This window comes from Coregonus lavaretus (assembly GCF_964263955.1).
Source record: "Coregonus lavaretus genome assembly, chromosome: 5".
In the NCBI taxonomy this organism is placed as follows: Eukaryota; Metazoa; Chordata; class Actinopteri; order Salmoniformes; family Salmonidae; genus Coregonus; species Coregonus lavaretus.
In genome coordinates, this window is record NC_139992.1 from 76,103,375 (window position 1) to 76,131,084 (window position 27,710).

Sequence of the window (27,710 nt, forward strand, 5' to 3'; positions counted from 1 at the left end):
CAGAACAATGACACAGATATTTCACTGGATGTATAAATGTGAAGCATCCGGTTGGCGTTTCCACTCACTACCAAATATGGTAGTGAGAGGAAGCCCACTGACGGGCAGTGGGAGAAGATGGAACGAAATGGATTTTGGCCGACATTCTGCACATTTTCTCATTGATTAGACATTTGATCGCAATACAGTTTTCTGTTCCAAAATCTGTAATACGTTACGAACAGATTGGACTAAGGTTTGTAGACTTTCCCCTCTGCAAAAGTACAAGTCCCGCTGTTTAGAAGGAGTGCAAAGGCGAATTGAGTTATTGCACACGCGCACTTCACAGACTAGGAGTACCCTAACGGAAATATGCAGATATATGCTACAACATGCCAATAGGATATTGCTAGCGCGTGCTTGGCCCTGCCCAGCTCCTTGCTTGTTCTGCCCACTATGACTCATTTGTTCCCGTTGGAAACGACAAGCTATTGTCTCTTGGTTTAGTAATAGTAAAGTATTTGACTGTACTGTCTTTGTTTAAGTGTTGCCAACTTAGCGACTTTGTAGTTAGCGAGTTTTCAGACCCCTCTAGCGACACATTTTCAAAAAAGCGACTAGCGACTTTTTCTAGTGTTATTGGAGACTCTGACGTGACATTTCGTATCGTTCTTACTCTTCTCAACTAGCAGCAGGTGCTTTGTTACCCCCGTCCCAAAGCACTCACAGGCGGCCCAGTCCTCACGCAGCAGTCCCTCCCAGCTGCAGTCAGAGCAGGAGATGTTCACCCCTCGGCGTCCAGACTGCAAATGAATCGCGCATGCGGGAAGCCGCCGCTGGCTGATCCCGCCCTGGCTTACATTCAGGGCAGGATGTGAATGTAGGGTGTTTTTTATTCACTTTTTGTCTCTCCCACGACGTTATTCTTCTCTCCTACAGCATCCATCACAATTACATGCACATGGCCAATTATGCAAATTGGGCGATGACGTCATTTAGCGACTTTTAGGACAGCCAATAGTTACTTTCCTTACTGAGGAGTTGGCAACACTGCTTTGTTATGGTTGATCGGTATTGTAGCAGCCAGTGAGCGCTTCCGCATTGACCATCGGTGAGCTGTCATTGCGGGAGAATGAATAACGCAAAATGTAGCATATTAAATCAGATACCAAGGAGACGAACGCGGATTATACAATGTGTCTATGTGGTGGGGTTCATGGTAAGTGCAACATAACCTTTGTTGAAGATGTGGCTACATTTGAGCAAGTTTGGTATTGCTGTGATGCTTTAATTTCTTTCCTAAAGGGATATAGAACAGGAGTACTCACGTTGGACGCAACCTTACAGTTGAGGCAAATGATTGGCGATGACATCAGTTTATTGATCTGTTGGCTGTAGTCAATTTTACAGAGGCTACATCATGACCCGAGGGCCCCGTGTAGCTCAGTTGGTAGAGCATGGCGCTTGCAACGCCAGGGTTGTGGGTTCGATTCCCACGGAGGGCCAGTATGAAAATGTATGCACTCACTAACTGTAAGTTGCTCTGGATACGAGCGTCTGCTAAATGACTGAAAATGTAAAAAATGTAAATGACATTAGTGGCTTTCGGCTATGTAAATAGTATTCTGGTTTAGGCGGCTGGCTCCATCATATGACATTTGAGATCCTGACCTGCAGGATACCACAAAATACATCAGATGTATTAAACTAGGTTGTTCTCCAGTCACTCTAATGCTGATCCAACTATTGGGATGAGGCGGGTTGAGTCCCATCATAGCACTGTCGAAAAACCTGTTCAGCAGAATCCAGTCCTTGGAAATCTGAGTTCACCTCGGAAGGACTTGTTATTCTGAGATGCTCAGGGTTTTCACAAGAACATCACGTTGACTCTGTAAAACTCAATAGAATATACATAAATATCCAGTTGTACAGGATTAGATTGATGTCATGTTTATTTAATCTGATGTGGATTGTGGACTGGACACACACTTAGCCTACTGTAAACTCACAGAACTGGAGCGATACAGATCATTTTGAAGACGGTATATTGGGGGCATGCTAAACATTTTCTGTGTGTAATTCTATCCGGATAAAAGGAATGGAAGTGAATGCTACACCCAAAGCCATTCTCACCCAAAGCCTACACCCTTGTGAACGCTCTGATTCTCTCTCTCTCTCTCTCTCTCTCTCTCTCTCTCTCTCTCTCTCTCTCTCTCTCACACATACAATGTTTATTTATTTAATAATTATTATCCAGAGCATCTTACAGGAGCAAATAGGGTTAGGTGCCTTGCTCAAGGGCACACGCACTAACTCCCACACACCGTATGTTTGTGCCCAGTTTGAATGCAGAGGTAGAGTTGAACGGAGGGAGAATTAAACAGTTGGTTTAATGGGTGGGGCTGTGACACAGCAGGAGCTACAGTGTGACTTCAATCAAGTCTCTGGCAAGAGCCTCTATGGAGATGGCCTCACAAATGCAGATAAACATGCTGGGAGAGTGTCTATTTCTCTCCTCAGGCCCTGAACTCTCTCTGTTGTACACCCACTAAACATCAGGCAAAAAAACTGGTATACCCTAGAACTCTAGTTGATCTCTCTAACTCCAGCCATAGAGCAAACCTGGAGATACCAGCCCATCCACAGAGAATAAACTATCTCCAACAACACTGGTGGTTTGTCATGCAGTTGCTTCACTGTGTTTGATTCAGTCATTGTCCTTTTGAATAAACCGGTTCCACAGACAAAACAACTGGACCTCTAATGCCTCATTACCCTGCTGAATATAAGTTGCAGTGTTTGTGAACCCCACCCTTTATAAACTGTTCAAATGTTTTAAAGCAGATGGTAGCGTTGATGCATGCTGCATATTAGAAAGGGTAATTTGTCAGGCCAGAGTATTCTAACCCTTAATTTGACTGTGTTTTCATTGGCCATTGATAGGTCAACCTCTGATGATCATGATACTCATCATTCAACTGTTTCCTGGATTTTTGTTTTGGTTATTGTTTGTTGACATGTCTATTTATTGTCTATGACAATGTAGTTACTGTAGCTCAACAGTGTTTAAACTGAACATACACCTACTGCAGTCACTCAGGTCTATGGTGTCATTCATCGTTTTCTTTTCTCTCTCCCTCTGTCTTCTCACCAGGACCTGTTTGGGGTAAGCATGATCATTCCCCTGCTGAGTCACCATGTGAAGGCCCTGGGGGCCAGCCCCACCGTGGCAGGCTTAGTAGGTAGGTGGGATGATGATGATGATGATGATGTAATACAGTAAATATGGAAGAGTTCACGTCAGCGTTAAAGTTTGTAAGATGTTTCATACATCAGACGTGGTGGTATAATTTAGCTGTAGCTGGCAAACCAATACATTCTAAAATGCCTTTTAATGCATTAAATATTGCCAAATATTGTATGGAACAAAATGAAGAAGACCTCTGAGGACATCAGGCATCTAAGGACGACAGATTAAGGAATGGTCTAAATTAGCATTCTCTCGGCGTGTAGCGTAACTGTTTGAAATCACCAGCTGATGTGCTCAATCATATCTTTAATTTCATAACTTCATATCGCTGTGGGCGCTGATTGCGGTCACAGGGTCTGATAGTTTATGCAAAGCACTATAGCGGCTTGCATTGTAGGCTAGCAGTTATCATGAATGTTCTTAATGTGCCATAATCTGTACCTAATGCATTGATTTATGTTTCAGGCTCCACATATGGGATCCTACAACTCTTCTCTAGCACTATAGTTGTAAGTATTGACTTGGTGTTCTTAAGTCAGGCATTTGTGTTGTAGAACTGTATGTCTTGTGGTATACCAGTGTGATTCTCTCTCTCACACACACACACACACACACACACACACACACACACACACACACACACACACACACACACACAGTGGACTGGAGCTGGATGCTCCACCATGCCCTAACCATTAACACTCAGTTAAAATCCACACATTCCTCTGAATCCATGTCTCTTAACAAGGTTGACTTGTTACTGTACACTGAGTGAGGCATCTATGAAGAGAGATCGAGATTGTCAGAGTTGAGTTGTGTGAGGCACTTCCCCTCCCCCATGGTCTCCTGAAATTGGTTTAAATCTCAGGGGTCATGAGACAAATTAAAGGAGAAGGAGTCGTTTGTGGCCCCAGTGAACAGACAGGCAGGGAGGGATAGTGTGATGGAGGGAAAAGGGAACAGCCAGGTCTCTATGGTAATCCTCACAGGCCACATCCAGAACACAGCAAATTAAATTTACCCTGATTTCATTATACCATCATTGTGTGTGTGTGTGTGTGTGTGTGTGTGTGTGTGTGTGTGTGTGTGTGTGTGTGTGTGTCTGTGTGTCTGTGTGTCTGTGTGTCTGTGTCTGTCTGTCTATTTCTACATGCACGCTATCTAGTCAAGTTTTGTGTTATGTGTCTGCGTGTGTAGGTCCACCTATGTGTGTGTGTATGTATTTCTAGTTGTGCATAGAAGTGTGTGTGTGTGTGTCATTCATATATCAGTGTAATGAGAGACTGAGTGGAGGCGCCTGGGTTGCTTGGCCAAGAAGACCAAGCTGTGGAATTCCTCTGTTTGGGATCACCTGACCACTCACACTCATGTCCTCGTGTTACGACCTCAGAGAGAGGGCGGGCTCTCATTATCTCATACATATGTGGTTTGTTGGGCAGCCAGGCTGTATCTCAATAGTTTTAAGTGGATTCCTTTCCTCGTCTACCTGGGGCTTTGAAGGAAAGGAAGACAGTACTGACCATTGAGATGAACCCTGTGTCCAGCAACATTGTGGAGATGTTTAATGCCTTGTGTTATGTGAGAAAATACTACTCTTTCCTATATGCCACTTCCTGTGATGTGTTGTCACTTCCTGTGTGTGATGATGGGGGTTGTGATTGGCAGGGCAGCTGGAGTGACGTGGTGGGGAGGCGGTACTCTATGCTGACGTGTCTGCTGCTGAGTGCTCTGGGCTACGGCCTGCTGGGGATGTCCACCAGCATCGGCCTGTTTGTCCTGGCTAGGATCCCTGTGGGTGAGTCTGTCTGGGGGGGAAAGAGCTCTCTCTACCTTTTATGTGAATCTGAATCACATGTATGTTAAAACAAGAAAATACTTTGATGTTCCACAAAGGGTCAATTTGATTGCACCGTGATGTCCACTACCTACATACATACACTACCGGTCAAAAGTTTTGGAACACCTACTCATTCAAGGGTTTTTCTTTATTTTTACTATTTTCTACATTGTAGAATAATAGTGAAGACATCAAAACTATGAAATAACACACATGGAATCATGTAGTAACCAAAAAAGGATGTGTAAAGGCTATTTTACCAAGAAGGAGAGTGATGGAGTGCTGCATCAGATGACCTGGCCTCCACAATCCCCCGACTTCAACCAAATTCAGATGGTTTGGGATGAGTCGGACCGCAGAGTGAAGGAAAAGCAGCCACCAAGTGCTCAGCATATGTGGGAACTCCTTCAAGACTGTTGGAAAAGCCTTCCAGGTGAAGCGGTAGGTAGGGGCTCCCGAGTGGCGCAGCGGTCTAAGGCACTGCATCTCAGTGCTTGAGGCGTCACTACAGACCCCCTTGTTCGATTCCAGACTGTATCACAACCGGCCGTAATTGGGAGTCCCAAAGGGCGGCGCACAATTGGCCCAGCGTCGTCCGGGTTTGGCCGGTGTAGGCCGTCATTGTAAATAATAATTTGTTCTTAACTGACTTGCCTAGTTAAATAAAGGTAAAATAAAAATAAGTAAAATAAAAGAATGCCAAGAGTGCACTGGGAGGTGCCTAGGTGCCTTACTTTGGGCGCACGCCGAGCAGGAGGAGACGTGTACACCCTCACGTCGTTAGCCAAGGTAGGCCACCAGTACTTTCCGCTCAAGCAGCGCACTGTACGACCGATACCTGTGTGCCCAGAAGATCAGACGATCACGGATAAGAGCAGGCACGTACCGCAGCCCAGCTGGACACTGCGGTGGAGATGGCTCTGTGCGTAATGCCCGTTCTGTATCCGCGTCCATCGCCCATACTACCGGCACCACAATGCAGGAGTATGGGGGTGTTGTCTCTGGGCTTCTCCTCTGTGTCATACAGCCGGGACAGTGCGTCTGCCTTCACGTTCTTCGTACCCGGAATGTATGATAGTGTAAAATCAAACCGGGTGAAGAATAGGGCCCACCTGGCCTGGCGAGGATTCAGCCTCCTCGCTGCCCGGATGTACTCCAGGTTACGGTGGTCCGTCCAGACGAGGAAAGGGTGTTTCGCCCCTTCGAGCCAATGCCTCCACAAAGCTCGGACAACAGCCAACAGCTCCCGATCACCAACATCGTAGTTCTGCTCCGCCGGGCTGAGCTTCTTCGAGAAGAAGGCACAGGGGCGGAGCTTGGGTGGCGTGCCCGAGCGTTGGGACAGGACAGCACCTTTCCCTACCTCAGACGCATCCTCCTCCACTACGAACGGTAGTGATGGATCGGGGTGGGCCAGTACCGGAGCTGAGGTGAACAGATCCGCCTCAGCAGACCAGCGGAGCCGGGACGGCCCACCCTTCAACAGGGATGTGATGGGAGCTGCGACCTTGCCAAAGCCCCGGATAAACCTTCGGTAGTAGTTGGCAAAGCCAAGGAATCGCTGCACCTCCTTAACCGTGGTTGGAGTCTGCCAATTACGCACAGCTGAAATGCGATCTCCCTCCATCTCCACACCTGAGGTGGTAATGCGGTATCCGAGGAAGGAGACGAACTGCTGGAAAACATACACTTTCTCTGCCTTGGCATAAAGGTCATTTTCCAACAGTCTGGCCAGCACTTTGCAAACCAGGGACACATGCTCGGCGCGAGTAGTGCAATACACCAGGATGTCATCGATGTAGACCACTACACCGCGACCAAGCATGTCCCGAAACACCTCGTTCACAAAGGACTGGAAGACGGATGGAGCATTCATCAAACCGTAGGGCATCACCAGGTATTCATAATGCCCCATGGTTGTGCTGAATGCCGTCTTCCACTCATCCCCTTCCCGAACACGCACCAGGTTGTACGCACTCCTGAGATCTAGCTTTGTGAAGAAGCGTGCCCCATGCATTGACTCGATCACTGAAGGAATGAGGGGGAGAGGAAAACTAAATCTAATCGTCTCCTTGTTCACTGATCGATAATCAATGCACGGGCGCAGACCGCCGTATTTCTTCTTCACAAAGAAGAAACTCAAGGAGGCAGGTGTAGTGGAGGGACGTATGTACCCCTGGCCCAGGGACTCGGAGACGTATGTTTCCATAGCCTCTGTTTCAGCCTGCGACGGGATACACATGACTCCCGGGAGGTACAGCGTCTACCCGAAGGTCTATTGCGCAATCCCCCGCCCGATGAGGTGGTAATTTAGTAGCACGCGTCTTGGAAAATGCGTGCGCCAAATCGTGGTATTCGGGGGGACCAACGGAAACATCTAGACACCTACCCTGACATTCACGCGACCACCCCATGAGAGCCCTCTGCGGCCATGAGAAGGTGGGGTTGCTAACCAAGGGATACCTAATACCACAGGGAAAGCAGGAGATTCAATAATCGAAAAAATAACCTGCTCACAATGAGTCTCCTGGGTGATCATGGTGACTGGTATAGTGACTTCCGTAACAAACCCGGACCCTAATGGTCGACTATCGAGTGCTCTGATGGGGAGTGGAATGGAGAGGGGAACCAATGAAATGCCTTGACGGCGTGCGAATGCCCTGTCCATAAAGTTCCCAGCTGCGCCTGAATCGACTAGCGCCTTACACTGGGGAACTACCATGTGATCGGGAAAGTGGATAGGTAGGGTACAGTGCACAACAGAGGGCTCTGAACAAGTGTGGGTGTTCGATACCTGGGGTAATGCGTGAGTGCCCTGCCTGCCGCCTCCCGGCACAAAAGAACGTTGACTACGACGTGTGGTGTACTGTCCCTTCGTGCCACCAGAGTGGCACTGCCGCTGTCCTCCTCCGCTCTCTCGGCCGGTGGCTCCACCCAGCTCCATCGGCTCGGGATCCGAGTCGTCCGGGGTGGAAACGGGCAAAGCCCTACCAGGACGTCCTCTGGCTGCCAGCAGGTTGTCCAAACGAATGGCCATGTCCACCAGTTTATCAAAGGACAACATGGTGTCCCGGCAGGCTAGCTCCCGTCGGATGTCCTCCCGCAGATGGCACCGGAAATGGTCGATCAGGGCCCGCTCGTACCACCCGGGCCCCGCTGCCAGCGTCCGAAACTCCAACGCGAAGTCCTGCGCAGTCCTCGTCCCCTGCCTCAGCTGGACCAGCCGCTCACCCGCCTCTCGACCCTCGGGCGGGTTATCGAAGACCGCCCGAAAGAGGCGAGCGAACTCCCTGTAGTCCTCCAACGCGGCTCCTCCCTCCTTCCACACCGCGTTGGCCCACTCCAGGGCTTTCCCACAGAGGCAGGAAACGAGGACGGACACCTTCTCCCGCTCCGATGGCGCCGGTCTGATGCTGGCGAAGTAAAGCTCCAATTGGAGGAGGAATCCCTGGCACAGCGCCGCCGTCCCATCAAACGCCCGTGGTCGGGATATCTGGATCCCTCCGGGTGCTGGGGGGTAGATGGCTGGATCCGGTTGGCCAGCTGGTCTCGACAGATCGGGTCCTCTCTTCTCCAGGCGTTGGATGACCTGAAGAACCCGATCCGTCGCTTCCCCCAAGCTGGCCAGCATCGTGGAATGCTCCTGGACCCATGCCACGACTCCAGGCATGCGCTCTTCTCCCGCTGACTCCTTAACGGGTGGGTGATTCTGTGATGAGTGTGACGACGAACGCCGAAGCCTGCCCGAACAAGGAGGGGAGGCAGCCTCGGCTGAAGTCGTGACAGTTCTAAAACATTTGACCTGTAGTGTACATACATACAGTAAAGACATAATCCATCAGTAACATTCTGTTACACACAAATATAACAAAAATATCAATGCAACCTGCAACAATTTCAAAGATTTTACTGAGTTACAGTTCATATAAGGAAATCAGTCAATTGAAATAAATTAATTAGGCCCTCATCTATGGATTTCACATGACTGGGAATACAGATATGCATCTGTTGTTCACAGATACCTTCACACAAAAAAGGTAGGGGCGTGTATCAGAACACCAGTCAGTTTCTGGTGTGACCACAATTTGTCTCATGTAGCGCGACACATCTCCTTCGCATAGAGTTGATCAGGCTGTTCATTGTGGCCTGTGGAATGTTGTCCCACTCCTCATTAATGGCTGTGCGAAGTTGCTGGATGTTGGCGGGAACTGGAACACGCTGTCGTACACGTGGATCCAGAGCATCCCAACCATTGTCAATGGGTGACATGTCTGGTGAGTATGCAGGCCATGGAAGAATTGGGAGATTTTCAGCTTCCAGGAATTGTGTGCAGATCCCTGCGACATGGGGTCATGCATTATCATGCTGAAACATGAGGTGATGGCGGCAGATGAATGGCACGACAATGGGCCTCAGGATCTCGTCACGGTATCTCTGTGCATTCAAATTGCCATCGATAAAATGCAATTGTGTTCATTGTCCGTAGCTTATGCCTACACCTACCATAACCCCACCACCACCACGGCACACTGTACACAACGTTGACATCCGCAAACCACTCGCCCACACAACGCCATACACGCTGTTTGCCATCTGCCCGGGACAGTTGAAATCAGGATTAATCCGTGAAGAGCACACTTCTCCAGTGTGCCAGTGGCCATCGAAGGTGAGCATTTACCCACTGAAGTCAGTTACGACGCCAAACTGTAGTCAGGTCAAGACCCTGGTGAGGACGACAAGGTGAAGATGAGCTTCCCTGAGACGGTTTCTGACAGTTTGTGCGAGAAATTCTTCAGGTGGATGGATTATCTTGGCAAAGGAGAAATGCTCACTAACAGGGAAGTAAACAAATTTGTGCACACAATTTGAGAGAAATAAGCTTTTTGTGTATATGGGACATTTCTGGGATCTTTTATTTCAGCTCATGAAATATGGGACCAACACTTTACATGTTCCATTTATATTTTTGTTCAGTATATTTATCTGTGTCGTGTCCTCTTCCTCTCTCGCTGTCCTCCAGGGCTGTTCAAGCACTCCCTGTCTATCTGCCGGGCCCTGCTGTCTGACCTGGTGTCTGAGGCGGAGCGCCCCCTGGTGATGGGACACTTCAATGCTGCCTCCAGCGTGGGATTCATCTTGGGACCCGTGGTGGGGGGCTACCTCACAGAGCACGAGGGGGGCTTCTACACCTCCTCCTTCACCTGCGCCGCAATCTTCCTCCTCAACACAGGTGGGTGGGGGTGAGGGGAGATGGAGGGAGGGAGGGGCAAGGAGAGAGAGGGGAGAGAGGGGAGGAGCAGGAGAGTAGGCAAAGGGGGTGTAAGGCAATTGTGGTGTTTTTCCAACCAATTCTAAATCACACCTTAACTCTAGGTACTTTGTGGATGTGAAAGGATGGGTTAGTTGCAAGCAATATAGTGAAAATTCCAAATAAAATCGAAGTTTATTGGTTACGTACACAGTTTAGCAGATGTTATAGCGAGTGCAGTGAAATGCGTGTGTTACTAGCTCCTAACAATGCAGTAAAATGTCAAATAAGTACACAAATCAAAAATTAAAAAACAAGAAATCAAGAAATATCGGAACAAATCCAATGAACAACCCAAATAGCACTATCAGTAATCCAAATGCAATCTATACGTATATACACCAGATTAATTTACACAAGATATACTAAGAATGATATGTACAGCAGTAGATATATTAGAGTGAGCCATGTCAAGAATCCAGTATATAAATATGTGGTGTGTATAAACAGTGTAACTAAAATGCAATGTACAGTAGTAGATATATTAGAATTAACTTTGTGAATGTTATGACGAGTTTCTCCGGTATCGAGTACCTCAGGATGTAAGAGAATAGTTAAACACTTACAGTGAGGGAAATATTTTTGGATCCCCTGCTGATTTTGTACGTTTGCCCACTGACAAAGAAATGATCAGTCTATAATTTTAATGGTAGGTTTATTTGAACAGTGAGAGACAGAATAACAACAAAAAAATCCAGAAAAACGCATGTCAAAAATGTTATAAATTGATTTGCATTTTAATGAGGGAAATAAGTATTTGACCCCCTCTCAATCAGAAAGATTTCTGGCTCCCAGGTGTCTTTTATACAGGTAACGAGCTGAGATTAGGAGCACACTCTTAAAGGGAGTCCTAATCTCAGTTTGTTACCTGTATAAAAGACACCTGTCCACAGAAGCAATCAATCAATCAGATTCCAAATTCTCCACCATGGCCAAGACCAAAGAGCTCTCCAAGGATGTCAGGGAAAAGATTGTAGACCTACACAAGGCCCGAATGGGCTACAAGACCATCGCCAAGCAGCTTGGTGAGAAGGTGACAACAGTTGGTGCGATTATTCGCAAATGGAAGAAACACTAAAGAACTGTCAATCTCCCTCGGCCTGGGGCTCCATGCAAGATCTCACCTCGTGGAGTTGCAATGATCATGAGAACGGTGAGGAATCAGCCCAGAACTACATGGGAGGATCTTGTCAATGATCTCAAGGCAGCTGGGACCATAGTCACCAAGAAAACAATTGGTAACACACTACGCCGTGAAGGACTGAAATCCTGCAGCGCCCGCAAGCAAAATCGAGCTCTTTGGCATCAACTCAACTCACCGTGTTTGGAGGAGGAGGAATGCTGCCTATGACCCCAAGAACACCATCCCCACCGTCAAATGTGGAGGTGGAAACATTATGCTTTGGGGGTGTTTTTCTGCTAAGGGGACAGGACAACTTCACCGCATCAAAGGGACGATGGACAGGGCCATGTACCGTCAAATCTTGGGTGAGAACCTCCTTCCCTCAGCCAGGGCATTGAAAATGGGTCGCGGATGGGTATTCCAGCATGACAATGACCCAAAACACACGGCCAAGGCAACTAAGGAGTGGCTGAAGAAGAAGCGCATTAAGGTCCTGGAGTGGCCTAGCCAGTCTCCAGACCTTAATCCCATAGAAAATCTGTGGAGGGAGCTGAATGTTCGAGTTGCCAAACGTCAGCCTCAAAACCTTAATGACTTAGAGAAGATCTGCAAAGGGGAGTGGGACAAAATCCCTCCTGAGATGTGTGCAAACCTGGTGGCCAACTACAAGAAACGTCTGACCTCTGTGATTGCCAACAAGGGTTTTGCCACCAAGTACTAAGTCATGTTTTGCAGAGGGGTCAAATACTTATTTCCCTCATTAAAATGCAAATCAATTTTTTAAACATTTTTGACATGCGTTTTTCTGGATTTTGTTGTTGTTATTCTGTCTCTCACTGTTCAAATAAACCTACCATTAAAATTATAGACTGATCATGTCTTTGTCAGTGGGCAAACGTACAAAATCAGCAGGGGATCAAATACTTTTTTCCCTCACTGTAGATGGAGAGTTGGTTCATAGTTATTTAATATTACAGTACTGGATTCGCATGACAAGTGGTACAGGCATAGCCTATTGTCATCCGAATGACTTACATAGAAAACCTCTCAGTTTATATAGTGCTTTCCGAGCTAATTCCATCCAACAGTTGCCAACTATTATTGAGTGTTATTCATCACCTACAATAGGATCCCCCTACATGGTATCGTGTTGCACCCTAGCCAGGATATTCAATCACATACTCCTTCTAAGATTAGCACAAGTGGCCCCCAAGCTATCTTGGCATGCAGACCTTCTGGCACCCACCAGTGGCAGAAATAATACATGGAATGTCCTTATCCTCTCACCCATACCGCTCATGAGCTCAAAGACATTAACAAATACTGTATAAAAAGACATTATGTCATCCCCCGTTTTCATTATTTTTCTGTTGTAAGTGAAATTCCACAGATATAACATTACTTGAACCAAACAAACCAAACATACGAATAAATTCCTAACCTCATGACATCATCCCAGAAATACATTGACAATTTGTAAGTTTACATGTAGACTACAATATAGTCAGATGAATATATCCCAATAAAAATAACTTCAGTCTCCATTCTCCCTGTTCATTCAGAGGAACCCCAAGCTTTTCTCTGTTCACTTGGGGCGCTATCTGATCGACTGAGGTAGTCTTGTTTCCACATTTTCAAACCTGTCTTTCTCTAATATATTTCCCATAGCTTTAGTTAATTTCCCAAAACCTTCCTATGCTGATAGCAAGTATGTACAACATGCATCTCCCCCTATAATCACATACATTCCCCTTTATCTACTGTAATAGCATCCAATGCTATGCGATTATCAATTGCATAGTATCCAATGAGTGACATTTCAGACCCAATTGCTTGAAAACCTAAGACTATTAATAGGTACCATGTTCAACTCTGTTCAACCCTGACTCTGTTCCCATAATATACCTGAGGAGAGATACAAAGGATAACACTCTGGTTTCAGTCACTGATGAATCAGTACAGCCTTGGACTAGTTAGGATTGAGGAATTCAACCAAAGGTCAGATCAGATGAAAATAGCATAAACATTCCTATGTCACACACACCAAACCCCATGATAGGAACCAATTAAGTTCTTGCATTTCAACATACAGTGGGGAGAACAAGTATTTGATACACTGCCGATTTTGCAGGTTTTCCTACTTACAAAGCATGTAGAGGTCTGTAATTTTGATCATAGGTACACTTCAACTGTGAGAGACGGAATCAAAAATCCAGAAAATCACATTGTATGATTTTTAAGTAATTAATTTGCATTTTATTGCATGACATAAGTATTTGATCACCTACCAACCAGTAAGAATTCCGGCTCTCACAGACCTGTTAGTTTTTCTTTAAGAAGCCCTCCTGTTCTCCACTCATTACCTGTATTAACTGCACCTGTTTGAACTCGTTACCTGTATAAAAGACACCTGTCCACACACTCAATCAAACAGACTCCAACCTCTCCACAATGGCCAAGACCAGAGAGCTGTGTAAGGACATCAGGGATAAAATTGTAGACCTGCACAAGGCTGGGATGGGCTACAGGACAATAGGCAAGCAGCTTGGTGAGAAGGCAACAACTGTTGGCGCAATTATTAGAAAATGGAAGAAGTTCAAGATGACGGTCAATCACCCTCGGTCTGGGGCTCCATGCAAGATCTCACCTCGTGGGGCATCAATGATCATGAGGAAGGTGAGGGATCAGCCCAGAACTACATGGCAGGACCTGGTCAATGACCTGAAGAGAGCTGGGACCACAGTCTCAAAGAAAACCATTAGTAACACACTACGCCGTCATGGATTAAAATCCTGCAGCGCATGCAAGGTCCCCCTGCTCAAGCCAGCGCATGTCCAGGCCCGTCTGAAGTTTGCCAATGACCATCTGGATGATCCAGAGGAGGAATGGGAGAAGATCATGTGGTCTGATGAGACAAAAATAGAGCTTTTTGGTCTAAACTCCACTCGCCGTGTTTGGAGGAAGAAGAAGGATGAGTTCAACCCCAAGAACACCATCCCAACCGTGAAGCATGGAGGTGGAAACATCATTCTTTGGGGATGCTTTTCTGCAAAGGGGACAGGACGACTGCACCGTATTGAGGGGAGGATGGATGGGGCCATGTATCGCGAGATCTTGGCCAACAACCTCCTTCCCTCAGTAAGAGCATTGAAGATGGGTCGTGGCTGGGTCTTCCAGCATGACAACGACCGAAACACACAGCCAGGGCAACTAAGGAGTGGCTCCATAAGAAGCATCTCAAGGTCCTGGAGTGGCCTAGCCAGTCTCCAGACCTGAACCCAATAGAAAATCTTTGGAGGGAGCTGAAAGTCCATATTGCCCAGCGACAGCCCCGAAACCTGAAGGATCTGGAGAAGGTCTGTATGGAGGAGTGGGCCAAAATCCCTGCTGCAGTGTGTGCAAACCTGGTCAAGACCTACAGGAAACGTATGATCTCTGTAATTGCAAACAAAGGTTTCTGTACCAAATATTAAGTTCTGCTTTTCTGATGTATCAAATACTTATGTCATGCAATAAAATGCAAATTAATTACTTAAAAATCATACAATGTGATTTTCTGGATTTTTGTTTTAGATTCCGTCTCTCACAGTTGAAGTGTACCTATGATAAAAATTACAGACCTCTACATGCTTTGTAAGTAGGAAAACCTGCAAAATCGGCAGTGTATAAAATATTTGTTCTCCCCACTGTAGATATAACCATTCTAAAAATCCACATCAATCCCCCCTCTTTGGGAATACATAGTCCCATATCAATACCTCCAAATACTTCAAATGTATATAGTGACTAATATGTGAATACGGTAACCTAATAATCAACATGTTCATGATATCAGTCACAATCCTTACATTAACTTACCTGTTTCAAACAGTAAGATTCAAAAGTTTCTACTCGAAATAAATCATATAAGTGTATCCTAAGACATTACAATAAGGTATCGCTGTTTTAACCATAATATCTATTTTAGACAGTTATCTCGCAATTGTACAAGCAATACCCTTCATGCTGAAAATAGTTTCAACATCTTTAGTTACTAATATATACTAATGATTTACTTAAATCACTCAGTTATCTTATGAATCATAACCAAAACCAAATTACTTATCTCAACCAAATTTAGAATTACAATTCTTAGTGATTCACATTGGTCCTATCACTCAAAATTAAAACCCTCAACTTTAGCACCCATTACACTTATATTAACATACAGTATAAATATCCATAATTATATTATGACCTTCCTCATCCTGAGAATAACTACAGATCATTATCTCAATGCATTCTTAGTACTATTAATTTAGCAGTGTATATACCTCCTACCCAAATTAGCAAATGTAGATAAATACAAATGTATTATCGACACAGCTAACCAACCCCTTCTTCCACCGGCACTCAATCTTCTGGCGTCTGTTCATTATCCTCTTCAGACAGCTTCGTAGTTCAACATGAATTGCCCATGACAATGTCCCAACTTCAATGTCTCATCCGAGTCACCACCATCTCTACGCCCCATTCTGTCTTGTGCATTTGCCAACCAGTATACCAACAACATGAGAAATGTTGTATTTGCACAGATCTCTCTCCATTCTCACTAATGGTGGACTCCCATCACACTCAAAAGCATGTGATAAAAGACAGTTGATAGTTTCGATTGGATGTTGTACACCGGTTGCAGGTAGAAGTGGTGCTGTAAAGGAATGTCTTCAATGCCTCTGATGTTCATCTTCAGCCGGTTCAGAGGTTGTTGCATCAAGACACCATCTGTATTTACAGTTGAAGTCAGAAGTTTACATACACTTAGGTTGGAGTCATTAAAACTTGTTTTTCAACCACTACACACATTTTTTGTTAACAAACTATAGTTTTGGCAAGTCGGTTAGGACATCTACTTTGTGCATGACACAAGTAATTTTTCCAACAATTGTTCTCAGACAGATTATTTCACTTATAATTCACTGTATCACAATTCCAGTGGGTCAGAAGTTTACATACACTAAGTTGACTGTGCCTTTAAACAGCTTGGAAAATTCCAGAAAATTATGTCATGGCTTTAGAAGCTTCTGATAGGCTAATTGACATCATTTGAGTCAATTGGAGGTGTACCTGTGGATGTATTTCAAGGCCTACCTTCAAAACTCAGTGCCTCTTTGCTTGACATCATGGGAAAATCTAAAGAAATCAGCCAAGACCTCAGAAAAAATGTGTAGACCTCCACAAGTCTGGTTCATCCTTGGGAGCAATTTCCAAATGCCTGAAGGTACCACGTTCATCTGTACAAACAATAGTACACAAGTATAAACACCATGGGACCACGCAGCCGTCATCCCGCTCAGGAAGGAGACGCGTTCTGTCTCCTAGAGATGAATGTACTTTGGTGCGAAAAGTGCAAATCAATCCCAGAACAACAGCAAAGGACCTTGTGAAGATGCTGGAGGAAACAGGTACAAAAGTGTCTATATCCACAGTAAAACAAGTCCTATATCGACATAACCTGAAAGGCCGCTCAGCAAGGAAGAAGCCACTGCTCCAAAACCGCCATAAAAAAAGCCAGACTACGGTTTGCAACTGTACATGGGGACAAAAATCGTAGTTTTTGGAGAAATGTCCTCTGGTCTGATGAATAAAAATAGAACTGTTTGGCCATAATGACCATCGTTATGTTTGGAGGAAAAAGGGGTTACTTTGCAAGCCGAAGAACACCATCCCAACCGTGAAGCACGGGGTGGCAGCATCATGCTGTGGGGGTGCTTTGCTGCAGGAGGGACTGGTGCACTTCACAAAATAGATGGCATCATGAGGAAGGAAAATTATGTGGATATATTGAAGCAACATCTTAAGACATCAGTCAGGAAGTTAAAGCTTGGTCGCAAATGGGTCTTCCAAATGGACAATGACCACAAGCATACTTCCAACGTTGTGGCAAAATGGCTTAAGGACAACAACGTCAAGGTATTGGAGTGGCCATCACAAAGCCCTGACCTCAATCCTATAGAACATTTGTGGGCAGAACTGAAAAAGCGTGTGCGAGCAAGGAGGCCTACAAACCTGACTCAGTTACACCAGCTCTGTCAGGAGGAATGGGCCAAAATTCACCCAACTTATTGTGGGAAGCTTGTGGAAGGCTACCCAAAATGTTTGACCCAAGTTAAACAATTTAAAGGCAATGCTATCAAATACTAATTTAATGTATGTAAAGTTCTGACCCACTGGTAATGTGATGAAAGAAATAAAAGCTGAAATAAATAATTCTCTCTACTATTATTCTGACATTTCACATTCTTAAAATAAAGTGGTGATCCTAACTGACCTAAAACAGGGAATGTTTACTAGGATTAAATGTCAGGAATTGTGAAAAACTGAGTTTAAATGTATTTGGCTAAGGTGCATGTACACTTCCGACTTCAACTGTACCTCAAGAGAAGACAGAACATAACAGTTTTAGTTGAGTTCATTTCTAATCCAAGAAATCCACATAAGCATTGACTATATGACAAATTAATATGTTTTACCAATTATTCTTACTACCAATTTCTAATATACTCCCCAATTTCTTTTTGGGAAACTCTCCACAGTCAGAGAAATGAATGGTGTGACAGTCAGGTGATTCTTGAACTTCTGGAAGATCTTGAAGTTCTTGGATGTTCTTGGAGGTCTGTCCCTCCGCCGAGGGAATCAGCCAGAGCACGTAGCTCATTAGTAGCATTCCCCTTGCCATCGTCTCCCATCACCTGATTGTTGTCAGCTCCAGCGTCCTCAGCTCCCTCATCTCCCTCTGTTGCAGTGGTTTAGATGATACCAGGTCGATCTCCCCTCTATCCGTACATCCGTTGGTGTAGCCTGGGTGATGATGTGTGGTCCTTTTTAGCTCTGAACCTTCTTCCGTCACTAGGGTCTCGGATCATGCAGAGTCCATCTCCATTTATCAACATTGCTCTGTGGAGTGTGTCCTTCTGGCAGCGTACCAATAGGGAAGTTGAGTCCTTGCTGCAAAGACACACAGACACAGACAGACACAAAAGAAAACAATGCTCTGCAGTGGCGGTGCCATCTTCCTCCTCTGGGTTGGAACACTCCTACAGTGGGACACATGGATGCAGGTATCTCTCTCTGCTACTTTCCCCTCCATCGATGTAGCCAGCAACACCTAGTACTGACCTCCCCACCTAGGTTTTGTCCATCTCTTACTTCTGTAATCCTTTACCGCCAGTCTCCAGGGCGCAGACAATGCCCAGATTCTCCTGTCAGGTTGGGCAGAGAAGCCTTCACCTGTGGGAAGAAAGTCTTAAGAACATTGTTAGGTGCGACACCGTATGCTACTATACCCTGTCTTCTTATCAGTCAGGAGAAGCCTTGAGATTAGGAAGTGCACATTCTTGCAGCTTGTTATAGTTTCATAGACAAGCCTCCTCTACACCCTGCCTCCTACCAAAAATACACTTGCACCTAAAACATTGAATCTAACCCATAACACATTAATTACTACTGCTCATATTCTCAATACAATTTGCATATTTACCAAAAAGCCCCATGCGACCAGTACTTCCCCCCTTTGGACACATGACTCACATCGTGATTCATGCGTTCAAAAAACAAAACAACGACATTGCCTGTTAAACCAAAATAAATGAAATTAAAATGACAACCTTTAATAATACCTTAACTTAATTGTATCCCAATTCAAGGAATATAAAAATTGAATAGCGACAGGTGTTCCTCATTCAGGACTAGCTCTCTCACTCTGTCCTTGTTATGGTCCGAATCCTATATAGGACTATTGCCAAATTATAAACTTCTTCATAATTATCAGTATTATAAATTACCCTCAACTCGGTATAATAAATTACCTTAAATTCTTCATCCAATGCCTCTTGGCTTTCCAGTGTGGATGATCAATTCACACTAGAAAGTCATGACAGAGTTCAGAGGTCATTCAAACCCTTCAACGACGTGTTTCATTCTATAGTATAGACTAATCATTAACAACAGTCAAAACATTTCATACATTTTTTTATCCCAAGTGTACAGTAGGTCCTCATTACAATCCTTCTCAAAAGAAATCACATGTTTACCCAAAACTCACTCATATAAAACAAAAAACTTCAGAAAGTTCCATGTGTGTCCCTTTAAGACTTATCATCTCTAACCCGTTAAAACCCCTAAAATAAAAATAAAAACCCTTTATAACCATTATAATAGGTGGGTTGTGTGTGGTTATTTGAAAAACCATATTGGAAAACAACAAACAAAAATAGCCAGGCCTTATTTAATTTGGTAGCTCCCTCTTACGACCGAATTATAAGACTGCCAACTTTTACTAACTGCTCCCCCTAGCCCACAGACTTTGGAAACATTCCAATGAGAGATAAGGAAATCCCCATTTTCCTGTAAGAGAAAGTATACATTTCGTTAACATTCAATTATAATCAGCAATCCAAAAATATTAATTACACACAAAACATGATGCAGATATACACTGTCCTACCTCACATCAATAATTGTTTGTTTCAATCTAATTCCTCATAACTACTCCAGAAGAAGATTACATAAAATCTATCAAAAGATGAAAACGACTCAAGGTTATCTGAGTTTCCAATTAGTATTTTTAATTGATTACCCTTTAGACTTCATTCTCTGTAATTCTCACAATGATTATTAAACCCCAAAATCGGCTTCATTTGATCCCATATCAAATTATCATGGTATCGTTACTGGATGACTTTTCCCTTAGATTGTTCCTGTCACCCCTCTAAATGTAATATTTGAGACATTCACAAATATAATCAATTACTACGCGTAAAGAATCAGTGATATTTTATCCCAAGCGTCTATTAAAAAGTTGTTTGAGATGTGATATCCTACGTCTTCCTTAACATACCTACTGTAGGGTACTTCCACCAATCCTATAAGAAATAATCCTACTCAAAACACATCAGATAATACCACGTTTCATTGATTTGACTACATCTTCTAATATAAACCTATAACCCCTTTCCGGTAATGTAATCAGCTCAACTTGTTGCATTGATGTATTAAAATGTAAACCTATTGTTTAATAAATCCAGAATTTACAAAAAATTTGACCTTCTCCATCAGCATAATAGTAAAAACTACCTCCCATTGTTCAACATACCAGAAACAGAAACAGATACCAGAAACATATATTTCTGTAGTGATCTCAGCTAAAAGTTTCTATATTCCTCAGTTAATGTTATCTTTCATACTCTGCTTCCTTCCAACACTGCTTCATTATCCCTGGTGTTTTTTAATACTCTTTTTATTATCTTTGTCCCCTTGCTTCACTACCCATTAAGACACTCGCTTCCCTGTGCTTCGTCACTATACTATTATTATCCCCTGTTATCAACTAAGATAATAGCCACAGCTCTTATGAAACCAGCAATCCGCCATTATTAGAAGTCAGCAGATCTAGATAACTGTCCTTTCTAAGTAGGCTACAAGTAACAAACCAAACACTTGCTGTAGTTGACAAGCATATATTGAATTTGTATCCATAGTATTAATATTCAATCTATTCATTGACATTACGCCACCATTCTCAATCGTTTAACCTAGCAAACCCTTAGGCAACGCAAGAAAATGACTACCTCGAAATCGTCTCGCTATCCCTGTTAAATAAGTGAGTCTTTCAATTTGAACCAAGCACGATGCTAAATCTTCCATTCTACATCACCAAACCAACACTTTCTGCTGTATCTATTTCATCAAAACATACCAACAGTTGAATTACACTCAGAAACCCAGATTTTACTCTATGCCATTGACCTAATGCTATTGAAATGACAAAGAAATCCCGCAAATAGCCTAATTACACTGGTTTATCGTCTTACCATCTGATAAAAATGAAGTTCCTTCACTTCATCACCTTAGCTCTGTAATGATAATTAGTTTATGGGCAGTTCATTTCTTGAACCTTATTTCTATCAAATGATCCATCAACGGCACCAACTCAGAAAACCTTTATTCATTATTTCCCACCCCTGACGTACGTCTACGTTTGGGTGAGCAAGTTAGTATATAAATATTATTGTAATTATTACCTTATCACCTCTCTAGTAATCGATTACACACACATAAAATGCATCCTATTTTCACATTTTCACATACTCCATATAGAACATTAGAAACTCCTAGGTACTCACATCAAACAATCCCTTCGTGTTTTTTAACGACTCTCAATTGACACAAATTAACATATTCAAACATACTCCAAGCGGAACCAAAAAAACCTTCCTGTCATGGGATCCTCACCAGTTCTCTAACCTTCAGGAAACCCCGTAAAAGTCAAGCCTCTCATTAAACATAGACTTTTCCACTACTCTCTAAAATAACCTCACACTCTCCATACCAATCCTTGATATTCTATGATGGGCATTGATGTACGGAACCACAATATAATGTTATTCCAGTGTTAATACTAAATTGTAATTATTTTGCACTATAGCCTATTTTATTGCCTTACCTCCATAACTTGCTAAATTTGCACACTGTATATTATATGTATTTCTGTTGTATTTTTGACTTTGTTTTGTTTTACCCCATATGTAACTCTGTGTTGTTGTTTTTATCGCACTGCTTTGCTTTATCTTGGCCAGGTCGCAGTTGTAAATGAGAACTTGTTCTCAACTGGTTTACCTGGTTAAATAAAGGTGAAATAAAAAAATAAAAATAAAAATATCAAAGCTTATTATCCAAATGTATATCAAATTATCAAAACGTCTATAATTTATTATGCACCCTTCAGATTAAAAGTACTTTCTGCTCTTTGTTCCTAAAATAGCCTATGTTGTTCCATTCAATTACTTAACTTCGTTAGCTAATCCCCTTTGAAAATACCTTCTTGAGGATCCTCATTATCTGTCCATGCTGATAAATCACTGATATATGGTTCCCCATAGAAAAATCAAAATTTACTTAACATCCATTTGCACATTGTCTGATTTTCACTACTTTTAAAAGATCCTTGTTTTAAATGCGCATTTGTCTGTAATAATTTTGGCATTTCCTTTCTCTTTCTTCGAGGTAAATTAAGCTCTGATTTAATCTTAATGGTGACTGTCTTTCCTGATACCGGTCTACTAAGTTGGCTATCCATTACTTTTATTAGTTCATGTAATATTAGTAATCAAAAACTTGAATCAAATCCCCAACTTGATCTTTATTAAAATTTTGTTTGCCTATTTTGTCATTGGTGCTATGATTCAACATGCTTAATTGTATCTGCTCTGATTTATCTGCTCTGAGTCTTTATGCAGTATGAGTTATTGTTCTCTCTCTCTTTCCTGACCGTTTTGAGAAATTTCACAAAGGACTAATTCTCTCATGGGGCTTTTACAATATTACTCTTTATGATGATTCTTTCACACCACCGGACTCAAACCTATTTATCACACTTTATGATGATTCTTTCACACTACAGGACTCAAACCTATTTATCACGCTTTATGATGATTATTTCACACCACAGGACTTCAACCTCACTTCTCGTCATGTTGAGGACTTGAACCTCTGAACAACTTTATAATGTTTTTTTCACATTACAGGAATCAAACCTATCTTTATAATGTCGTACCCATTAAAAGACCCTACGCCCAATCTTGTTAAACCCACTCTCCTTCTTCTCTGTTGTTTTCTACTCATTACTCTGAACAAACCCTGTTTAGAATCATAGCACCATGTCATTATCTAATTTGATATTTCTCCTTACATCTATTTACGTACTCGAATACCACTCATCTGTTACCCTCAAAAAAATATTGAATTTTAAACGTTCGTTACAGCTCAGCTTTACCACAGATAAGCAGAATTTAACCTAATCAAAAAAGGAAAGTCTGCTTACCTGTTAGTTCGGCTGTAAACTGCATCCTGTTCGTTCAGACGCCAATCTGTTATGACGAGTTTCTCTGGTATCGAGTACTTCAGGATGTAAGAGAATAGTTAAACACTTAGATGGAGAGTTGGTTCATAATTATTTAATATTACAGTACTGGATTCGCATGACAAGCGGTACGGGCATAGCCTATTGTCATCCGAATGACTTACATAGAAAACCTCTCAGTTTATATAATGCTTTCCAAGCTAATTCCATCCAACAGTTGCCAACCATTATTGAGTGTCACTCATCACCTACAATAGGATCCCCCTACATGGTATCGTGTTGCACCCTAGCCCCCAAGTGGCCCCCAAGCTATCTTGGCATGCAGACCTTCTGGCACCCACCAGTGACAGAAATAATAAATGGAATGTCCTTATCCTCTCACCTATACCACTCATGAGCTCAAAGACATTAACAAATACTCTATAAAAATATGTTATATCAGTGAAGAATACAGTATATAAATACACAGTGTGAAAAACGTTATAAAAGAAACGGGAAGTGTCCAGTGTTTTAATGTCTCTATAACATGGGACAGCGGAGTTTGTGTGTGTGTGTGTGTGAGTGATTAAGTGTGAGTGTGTGTGTGTGCGTATGTTGTTAGTATGGGCGTGTGTGTGTGTGTCAGTGAGTGTATATGTGAGTGCAGGAGACCGTGTGTGTATGAGGTGTGTGTGTGTGATAGCTTGTGTGTGTGTTTTGTGTGAGTGAAGGTGCATCACCTGGCTGTTCAACAGTCTGATGGCCTGGAGATAGTATCTCGGTCCCGGCTTTGATGCACCTGTACTGTCTCTGTCTCCCCCCCCCTTCCAGTCAGATAGAATCAGATATTATCATACAGCAAATACCTAGCCAGTCTGTGCTTTCTAACCTTGTGTTTGTCGTATTCCATCCAGGTCTGGTTTGGCTGCTTCCCTGGAGTGATTCGCTAACCCCACACACCAATGCTAACTTCAACAGCAGCGCTAGCAAAGCCAGCTGCCACAACAACGACGACAACCACGTCACCTCGACACAGCAAAACTCTTCCCATGACAACAGCAACAACCACACTACAGCGTCGGGGGCAGCAGTCACAGGATCGGGGGCTCCAGGAACGAACAAGAGGGGCTGGAGCTGGGACCTGGACTGGGGGGAGGTGTCACTGCTCCAACCTGCCTGGCGTCAGCTCTCCTCAGTGGGCTCCAAGATCCGCACGGTGGTCTCCTCGGACATGTGGGACCTGTTCCTGGTGCGTCTGCTCATGGCCATCGCCATTATGCTTTACTACAGCAACTTTTCTCTGGCCATGGAGGAGCGCTTCATGCTGAAGCCCAAAGCCACAGGTTATCTAATCAGCTACAGCTCTACCCTGGGGGCCTTGGCCGGCTTCTTGGTGGGGCCCGTCACCAAACTGTACGGTAACGACATGCCGGCGCTGTTGCTACACTCTACAGTCCTCACGTGTTGCCTGATCCTGCTCTACGCCATGGCGCCAAGTGTCTGGCACGTGTTGTTAAGTTCCACTTTCTTCGCCATCTCCACGACTATCGGACGCACCTGCATCACCGACCTTGAGTTGCAGAAAGGGGGAGCTCACGCCAGTGGCACACTAATCGGGGCAGGGCAGTCGGTGACGGCGGTGGGTCGGGTACTCGCCCCCCTGCTCTCGGGGCTGGCCCAGGAGTTTAGTCCCTGCGGGCCGCCGAGTCTGGGGGTGGGGCTGGCGTTAGCAGCCGTCGCACTGCTGCTGGTAAGGGTGCCCAAATGGGACGGGAGAGGCAAGAGGAAAGAGGCCAAACTCGGTGACACACACAGAGAGTGAGAATGAATGAATGAGAGAGGGAGAAAGAGCACCAATGCGAAACTACCATCCTCAGGAGATGTCTAGTCTAAAGACAGCATTGGAGACAGAACTGATGCAGAACTGTTGGGGTTTGTTGTTGACATGTCAGCGGGGTGTTGTTTCGTTGTTTGTTTTGTAGCTGTTGACGATGGAGCCACATCTCCGCTCTGCCGTTCTGTTGGTTTGGTCTCAAAGTGATGACATCACAGCACTCTGAAAGGAACCGGGTCATCATCAGCATCGCTGTTCCCCCCTTCAGTACACCAAACAGGGTTAACCGTGAACAAACACCTAGGCCAGCAGCCCTCTGTAAAAGGAATGAGGGGTCCATGCTAAAATAGCCTAGCATAGGTCATCATGTCAATGGCACATACAGTCATGTTCATATAGCCTAGGAATAGTCACGTTTTTACATATGTCTCTTGTGAGAGACAATAATAACATAAAAAAACACAAAATATAAATCTAATGTACTCCTGCTCTTCCTTTATAACCACTACAAATAGTCCAGGAACACCTTGGGGTTTCTTTGTACTGAAAATGCACTTCATTTCCCAGAATGCTCTATTTCTGACCTACCCTATGAGTGTGGGCAGCATGTGAAGCACCTACTCTTACCTCTCTGGAGCCAAATTCCATTTTCTCTCCCTTCTCACTGAAGTATGCACTCATTCACCCTCCCTCAAGGATTGAAAATAATTGGATTTGTGTGAAAACGTTCACACCAATCCAATGCTTTTAAATCCATTGAGGGGGAGGCAAGGAGTACACACTTCGGTGAGAAGGGAGAGAAAATGGAATTTGCCTCCAGAGAGGTAAGAGTAGGTGGTGGTGGGGGGGTCGTATATCAGTGTCTGTGGATAACTTCATCCTACTTCTTTTTTAACCACTGTTTACCCTCAATGAACTGCTTTTTAACAGGATCCTGTGGAACTAAGGTATCAGGACCTTTTCAATGGACATTTGTATATATATTTTTCTTTGAATTTTAACCCCCACCCCTTATTCTACATAGTCCATATAGATTTTATTTCAATTAATTGATTTATTGGAAAGTGGGCTTATTTATCAATCAAATAAACATTTTAATTCTTATTTTGATATGAAGTTTTCCTCATTTTGAATGGGGATGCCCTTACAATGACCCAAATGCTACTGAATGTTATGAAGACAAAATAATTGTACCGAATGATTCATATTGAGGAAGAGAAGATCAATCTATCACGTTGTATAATGATTAGAAGACCGGCACAGGATTACGAATTAGGGGTTTTATTAATCCACCCAACACAAACACGTACAGTTGAAGTAGGAAGTTTACATACACCTTAGCCAAATATATTTAAACTCAGTTTTTCACAATTCCTGACATTTAATCCTAGTAAAAATTCCCTGTTTTAGGTCAGTTAGGATCACCACTTTATTTTAAGAATGTGAAATATCAGAATAATAGTAGAGAGAACGATTTATTTCAGCTTTTATTTCTTTCATCACATTCCCAATGGGTCAGAACTATACATACACTCAATTAGTATTTGGTAGCATTGCCTTTAAATTGTTTAACTTGGGTCAAACGTTTCGGGTAGCCTTCCACAAGCTTCCCACAATAAATTGGGTGAATTTTGGCCCATTCTTCCTGACAGAGCTGGTGTAACTGAGTCAGGTTTGTAGGCCTCCTTGCTCGCACACACTTTTTCAGTTCTGCCCACACATTTTCTATAGGATTGAGGTCAGGGCTTTGTGATGGCCACTCCAATACCTTGACTTTGTTGTCCTTAAACCATTTTGCCACAGCTTTGGAAGTATGCTTGGGGTCATTGTCCATTTGGAAGACCCATTTGCGACCAAGCTTTAACTTCCTGACTGATGTCTTAAGATGTTGCTTCAATATATCCACATAATATTCCTTCCTCATGATGCCCTCTATTTTGTGAAGTGCACCAGTCCCTCCTGCAGCAAAGCACCCCCACAGCATGATGCTGCCACCCCCGTGCTTCACGGTTGGCGGGTGTTCTTCGGCTTGCAAGCAACCCCCTTTTTCCTCCAAACATAACGATGGTCATTATGACCAAACAGTTCTATTTTGTTTCATCAGACCAGAGGACATTTCTCCAAAAAGTACGATCTTTGTCCCCATATGCAGTTGCAAACCGTAGTCTGGCTTTTTTTATGGCGGTTTTGGAGCAGTGGCTTCTTCCTTGCTGAGCAGCCTTTTATGTTATGTCGATATAGGACTCGTTTTACTGTGGATATAGATAATTTTGTACCTGTTTCCTCCAGCATCTTCACAAGGTCCTTTGCTGTTGTTCTGGGATTGATTTGCACTTTTCGCACCAAAGTACATTCATCTCTAGGAGACAGAACGCGTCTCCTTCCTGAGCGGTATGAAGGCTGCATGGTCCCATGGTGTTTATACTTGCGTACTATTGTTTGTACAGATGAACGTGGTACCTTCAGGCGTTTGGAAATTGCTCCCAAGGATGAACCACACTTGT

The 27,710-nt window shown here is 43.7% G+C and overlaps 1 protein-coding gene across 1 annotated transcript; it reads left to right on the top strand.

Moving 5' to 3' along the window:
* The first annotated feature begins 1,022 nt into the window (after positions 1-1,022).
* LOC311128938 (major facilitator superfamily domain-containing protein 9-like) lies at positions 1,023-26,308 on the top strand. Its single transcript, XM_084161175.1, has 6 exons — positions 1,023-1,198; positions 3,134-3,221; positions 3,695-3,738; positions 4,895-5,024; positions 10,087-10,296; positions 24,287-26,308. The coding sequence occupies exons 1-6, from the start codon at positions 1,112-1,114 to the stop codon at positions 25,192-25,194; spliced, it is 1,467 nt and encodes a 488-aa protein (XP_084017301.1). The 5' UTR covers positions 1,023-1,111; the 3' UTR covers positions 25,195-26,308.
* The last annotated feature ends 1,402 nt before the right edge of the window (positions 26,309-27,710 follow it).